At 42.5% G+C, this 6,289-nt stretch overlaps 1 protein-coding gene across 1 annotated transcript in view; it reads right to left on the bottom strand.

The window, feature by feature from the left end:
• The window catches only part of kcnh1b (potassium voltage-gated channel, subfamily H (eag-related), member 1b), a 70,002-nt gene that overhangs the window by 58,354 nt on the left and 5,359 nt on the right, over positions 1-6,289 (bottom strand). Inside the window, exons 2-3 of the mRNA XM_008298019.1 lie at positions 1,090-1,213; positions 536-642 (exon numbers count right to left, since the gene is read on the bottom strand). Coding sequence (XP_008296241.1) covers positions 536-642; positions 1,090-1,213 — 231 coding nt within the window. The remainder of the gene's footprint in view (positions 1-535; positions 643-1,089; positions 1,214-6,289) is intronic.

Raw genomic sequence — 6,289 nt, 5'->3', positions numbered from 1 at the left:
ATGCCACCCCTTTGCCACCCCATTAGTATTTCTCTAGATCCGCCCCTGCACAGGACACCTTCAGAGGTCCAGTAGAGGCCTCGTTGGCTGGAGTTCTTACGGCAGCGCAACAGACAGCATCATAATCTTTTGTCTCATCTGTGTCCAGGTAGCCACTTACAACTCTCCAACACCTACAAAATGTCAGATAAACAGGAGCACATGGTTTTCCATACGGCTACCAGCCTATGGCCTGTACATACAGAAAACCAGCTCAGAGGACAGAGGAGGAGAAGCTGCACTGAACGAGCCAAACTGCTGATTCATGGCTGAACATCTCAGTCAGACAGCTTCTCTTCTACTGACTGCCCATGGTGCCAGGTTTGACGTGCTCAAGCGGCTGAAATACTGCCAACTGTCAGCATGGTGTGTCCCAGTTTAGGACACAAACTGGGTCTTGAGGTCTTCAGATCCTTGGGTTTCCTGGTTTCAAAGGATTCAGGTCAGAGACACCTTTTATGCAGACTACGTGACATTTGCACTTTTAAATACTTACGGTTTTTCTTGTACATCAGAATCTCGAAAGAGTTCATCTCGTAGTTTTCAAAGGTCTGTCGAACCTTCTCACTCATCTCCTTGTCTGTCAGCTCGCCGTACATGAAGCTGCAGAAGAGAACAGAGCCTTTGATCACGTATGTAAATGATAAATGAAATATTCAATGAGCATCCACATATGTTTGTTATATGTCCTTTCCTTAATGGCTATACAAAAATGACATCTATTGCAGGTATTTAAATTGGTGTGGGCAAATGTCAAACCTGCCTAGGCAGGCTCACAGTCTGTTTGTTTTAAGGATGATTTCAGCTTGGTCTCCATCAAATCAAAGCTTTTAATTCTGCCCAGGCAGGATCACATCTCATTATGATATTAGAAGGATTTTAATTTGGTCTCTGCAAAATCAACATTTTAGTTCTGATCAAATCAAAATTTCAGTCTTGCCTCGGCAGATTTAAAACCCACCTGGATTTTAGTTTGGACTGTGGCACAGAACCTGGACAACAACAGCTGTCCCTAATGCAGCAACAGTATGTGTGAGGGCGCCGTTGTACCTGCAGGTGCTGCTCTTCTGCATGACCTCTGCTCGATGGTAACCAGACAGCTTGCAAAACCCATCGTTGCTGTAGACGATCGGCCAGTCGACGATCTGAGCGTTGCCCAGCACAAAGTTGGTATCTGCTCACAAAAACTAGTGGGTTAGAAACGGTACTAGCTCAAGGCATCACATGATAGAAACACTACAGTACTGTTTCATACATGACAAGGCTGCATATTTCTTTGGGGATGCAGTTAACAGTTAAAGTGGTAAAAAAATAAATAAAAATGTCGCCACAGCTTCTGGAGCAAAAAGGGGATTTTTAGATGTCCAGCCAACACATGGCTGCTTATTGTTGCATCACACAAAGCCGAACGCTGGCCAGAACCAAGCAGCTCAGTGAAAGCAGCTGTATCCTCACTATACTTTATCTGATCTGTATTTTTGCACATTTCACTGAAAACTGATGAACAGTCTTCAGCACCAGGACTGATCACTGGATTCTTCATACAGCTCAAATATATAATAATAAACACAACTATAGCCACCAGCATGCAGCCCAAGCCCCAGGAAATACCACATATTCCTCATTTTTCTAACTACCGTCTCTCTATCTGCAGTAGAAATGTATGTGGTCACGACTAAACCAGGACGTATGATGATATGATCGTCAGATCACACGCTGTGTTTGTGATGAATAACAGCTAAAGGCCTTTCACAGTCTGCCCGCAGCACAACCACAACGCTTTACAGCCGTAAAGGAAGCCGGATCTGCCTTTAGGTTAGTCTGTAGGGTTTGGATCGGCCAGCCAATCAAATCGGCTGATTGGAACTCGTTTCAAAATACTCATCATCGGCCGGAGTTTTGCCGATTAAACACAGATATATTCTTAATTTTCTCATAAAACAGTAACTGCTAACCTAGCTTCAGCTACTCCCTGTCTGTTTATGTTAGCAATAGCATCGCTGTAGTTATGCCAACCTAGCATAGTGCTAGCTAGCAGCTTAAAGCCAGGAAGTAGCTGCAGGAATAACGTCAGCGTACAAAATATTAGAGAGTCCAGAACGAGCGTTCATCAATCAGCAAGATAGATAGATAGATATATATATATGGATGGATAGAGGGGGTTTCTTCATGATGTCATGTCACTCTGAGTTGTGCTTTGTCAGAAGCACCATGAGCGACTGTGAGGCTGTAACAGCAGCTCACGGTGTTGTGATGGAGGAACATCAGTGTGGGACTAACAGTGACCATTATACATTTAAATACAACTCTGTCAGAGACGACATGTTTGGACGTCTGAGAAAGGCGTCTCTGGTTTTTACTTTGGTTCATATGACTCATGACTTCATGGCAAAGAAAATAACAGAGTAGAGGAAATGTGATTTAATGTTAAAGGGCATCAGAGGTCTGCATCACTAATGTTCTGCAGTAACTTCACTCATGATGCTGCTGACATACAGCTACACCTGCGGCCTACACCTACAGATACAGTCATCAGTACAGCTGGTAGCTATGTTCATGCTCCATAGGAAGAACAATGCACAATGCAGACTTCAGATAAAATACACACATTACAGACATATTTGTTTGGAAAACTTTTGTTTTTCCTGATGCATATTCTGCTTGATGCTCTGCTGCACGTCTGTGTTCCTGACACTCCTCTCTGTTGTAAAGTTAAACACTAAAGGACAAAGTGTAGAGCAGTCCACTGTTCTGCCTGTGATTCGGATCTGTGTTGTTGTAGCTTTAAAGGACCTAAAAGAAGCTATTTAATTCATTATATATTTAAATTAATCGGCCGATTAATCGGTTATCAGAATTTTTATTTGCCAAATATCAGAATCGGCATCGGCCTCAAAAAAAATCCATATGGGTCGGGCCCGAGTTGTTTGTGCACGTCTTTAAAAAAAAACATTCTTGTGAGGTCCTTGAACTTATGATCCTTTTAACTTCAAAGGACAGTTTGAAGGTGAAGACTTAAGATTACCTTTTAGTTTTGGTTGGAGGCTAGCGATCACACTACGACAGAGAGCCGAACCGCTGATCAAAAAGTTCTGAGACTATGTACAGTTCAAGCAGCAGTGGAAGGACTGGCAATAGAAATGCCTGTTTCAGGTCAGGAGTACATCAGGAGTATAGTCCGGTACAGCTGCAGGGTGGAGGTGGGAGATCTTCCTCCCACTCACCTACCACCAAGAGGCTTCCAGTTGATGAGCTTCCAGCTGGACCTACAGCCCACTGTGAGGGCTCCTTCTGCAGATGTTTCATCTACCTGTGTAACTGGATATAATCAGCCCAACCACTCTAATACGTTTATAATGTTACCCCCAAACTAACAAAAAAACCCATTGTACTGTTTGTTGCAGACTTTCACAAGATATCCCTGACTTCAGGCAAAGATCTGAACCTCACAAAGCTATAGGCCCATCACTGACAGAACATAATGCATCTTCATGTTATTTGCTTTTTGTTCCTCATCCTGATTTTAAGCTAACTGAGAAGGAGTGCAAATACACCGTACTAGCCACTTTATTAAGTACACCTGGGCAGCCGAATGACATCCAATACAAGTGTGCTAATAAGTCTACTTTTATGACTTGGAGGAACATCCCTCATTACAACGTATTCCAGTCCAACACCACCACTAACTGTCTTCAGTGAGGCACATGTTTCCCTCCAAAGTGTTCTTTACATTTGTTGACACCTTTCCCCTGAAAAATGTCCACAAAACCAAATATGAGAAACTTTGTGGAATGTATGGCTGGATGCGGGGCATACCTCGACGAACACATCTGTTTCCTCTGTTTTTATTGTAATGTCAACAGTAACACATTCAGGTGTGATTTCACACATCCATCTTTTAAACCAAAGCCTGAAGCAAGGAGGCCAACGTGTGGTAGAGCTGAAGAGCTGCCTGCAGGCGTCAACATGCTCCAAAAAACCAGGACATGCACAACAAATATCATAAACTGTAATGCATGCTAATGCTTGAACGAGCTAAATAACTCATGAAACCACTAGTTCAACAGAAGGTTTCTCTTTCATTAATTGCTCTGACATGTTTCTGTATTGTGACAATGGCATGATTATTGGCTAATAACACAATTCTGTTGGTAACTATGGAGGAATACTGACACGTACAGGAAAAACTGGACAAGAAAAAACCTCAAAACCTATGTGAAACATAGAGTATATAAAATGGATGCACAAGACTGACAAATTATTGCAGTGAATAAAAAGATTGATTACAATTTCAATGACCCTGTGACCTTCCCTGTAGCGCCACCATTCAGACAAACTTTCCTTACTGTGTGCTATAATGAACAAAGGAGTCTCTCAGGGCCGCCAGCAACTCGTTAAAGTTTATGGCTTGATTTCATTCTTCATAATTTAATTAATTGGGGTGAATTGGTCTCAGCAGCAGTATGTCATGTTAGTTAATTGCTCAGCACTGAATGAAACAGCAGCCACTAACACAACATCCATGAGCGCTCCAACACTGCTGGCCATTTACGCTACTGCATGACTGTAATGGAGATAACTAGAGAAGTCCTCTGAGAGCCAGACCTCCTCCAAGCAGCTCATCTCCACCACGTTGTGATTTGCAGCCGATGATAAAGTCCTGATTCATTTACCCACACTGCTAGCTTCATGGAGAATCAGAACATAGCTTTAGCATTGAGTTAGCATTGATATCATTAACAACAAGCTGACGGAGTGATGGACGCTCGTTCTGGACTCTCAAATATTAAGAACACTGATGTTATTTCTGCAGTTCCTTACTGGCTTTAAGCTGCTAGCTAACACTATGCTAGGTTGGCATAACTACAGCCATGGTATTGCTAACATAAACAGACAGGGAGTAGCTTAAGCCGGGTTAGCACAACTTTAGCAATGCAACGTAAAATAACCAGATGGCAAGCCAGAACATCACCAGAATGTAATCACATGTTCATTGTGCCATTATCAACATTTCCAGAAAATTTCATGTGAATCTGTTCATAACTTTTCGAGTTATCTTACTAACAAACAAACCAACAAACAAACAGATAAACGCCAGCTAAAACGTAAATATATCTGACAAAGATAAATACGTTTCTGTATTTCTATTAGCAGTAATCATCTGGACTGTATGTGTGTTTTAAGGATATTCCCACAGAACCAGAACACTGTGAAACCTCTAAATGGTCACTATGTAATGACAAGTAGCCCACAGCTGAGTCTGATGGGAATCTTACTCCTTTTGAGGTATCTGGGCAAATGAAGTATAAGACACTTTACAGTTTTGACCTGGCAATGGATGTACTTGAAAAGTGAAAGAATTAACAGCGTCACAGTTTCTCCTCAGGGGAACATGAACGTCTGAGCCAGTTTTTCATGACAGTCCATCCAATAGATGCTGAACTAAAAGTGGCCAACCAACCGACTGACAATGAAACCCAAAGTACAATCAGAAAGTTCAAAGTTTGTTCCTGAGAGGTACGGAGAGTGACTTTGATGGAACAGATGTGAGTCTGGATTCTGGGTGATTTGCTTGGCCAATATCAGGTCCTGTTTTTGTGATCACTTGCTGGTGCAAATTTCACTAAGGACCTGCAGGCCCTTCAAATCGAGGATCATCACTGGTAACAAGAGTTAGGTCCATTGTTACGATCCAAAGACCAACCAGCAGGGAGAACATTCGGTGCACACAATCTCAACTGAGGGGCACCCCACAGCTCACCTCGCTGGGCGGCGACCCATAAACAGCGCTATAGTTAGCTGTAGTTAGCTATAGCTCACCTAGCTGAGCGGGCGATCCATGAACAGGGCTATAGTTTCCTGGGGGCGCCCCCTATAGAATAGAATAGACTTTATTTATCCCCGACCTGGTGCCATAGCAATAAAAAAAATCAATAAATACATATATATATATATATATATATATATATAGCTCATCTAGCTGAACGGCAACCCATGAATAGGGCTATAGTTAGCTGTAGTTAGCTACAGTTAGCTGTATTTAGCTAATAGCAAGCTGTAGTTAGCTGTACTTAGCTGTAGTTATATAGCTACAGCTAACTACAGCTCCCCAACACAGCCGTCGTGGGTTCAACTCCCACCCTTTGCTGCAGATCTCTCCCCATTCTACTCCTCCCTTTCCTGTCTCTCTCCACTGCTCTAAATAAAAGCAAAAATCTATTAACAACAATCTGAACTGAGGCACCGTGGC

The sequence above is a fragment of the Stegastes partitus genome, unplaced genomic scaffold, assembly GCF_000690725.1.
Source record: "Stegastes partitus isolate 25-593 unplaced genomic scaffold, Stegastes_partitus-1.0.2 Scaffold1271, whole genome shotgun sequence".
Lineage (NCBI taxonomy): Eukaryota > Metazoa > Chordata > Actinopteri > Pomacentridae > Stegastes > Stegastes partitus.
Note: the sequence above shows the minus strand (reverse complement) of the source record. Positions and strands in the feature narration are given on the sequence as shown.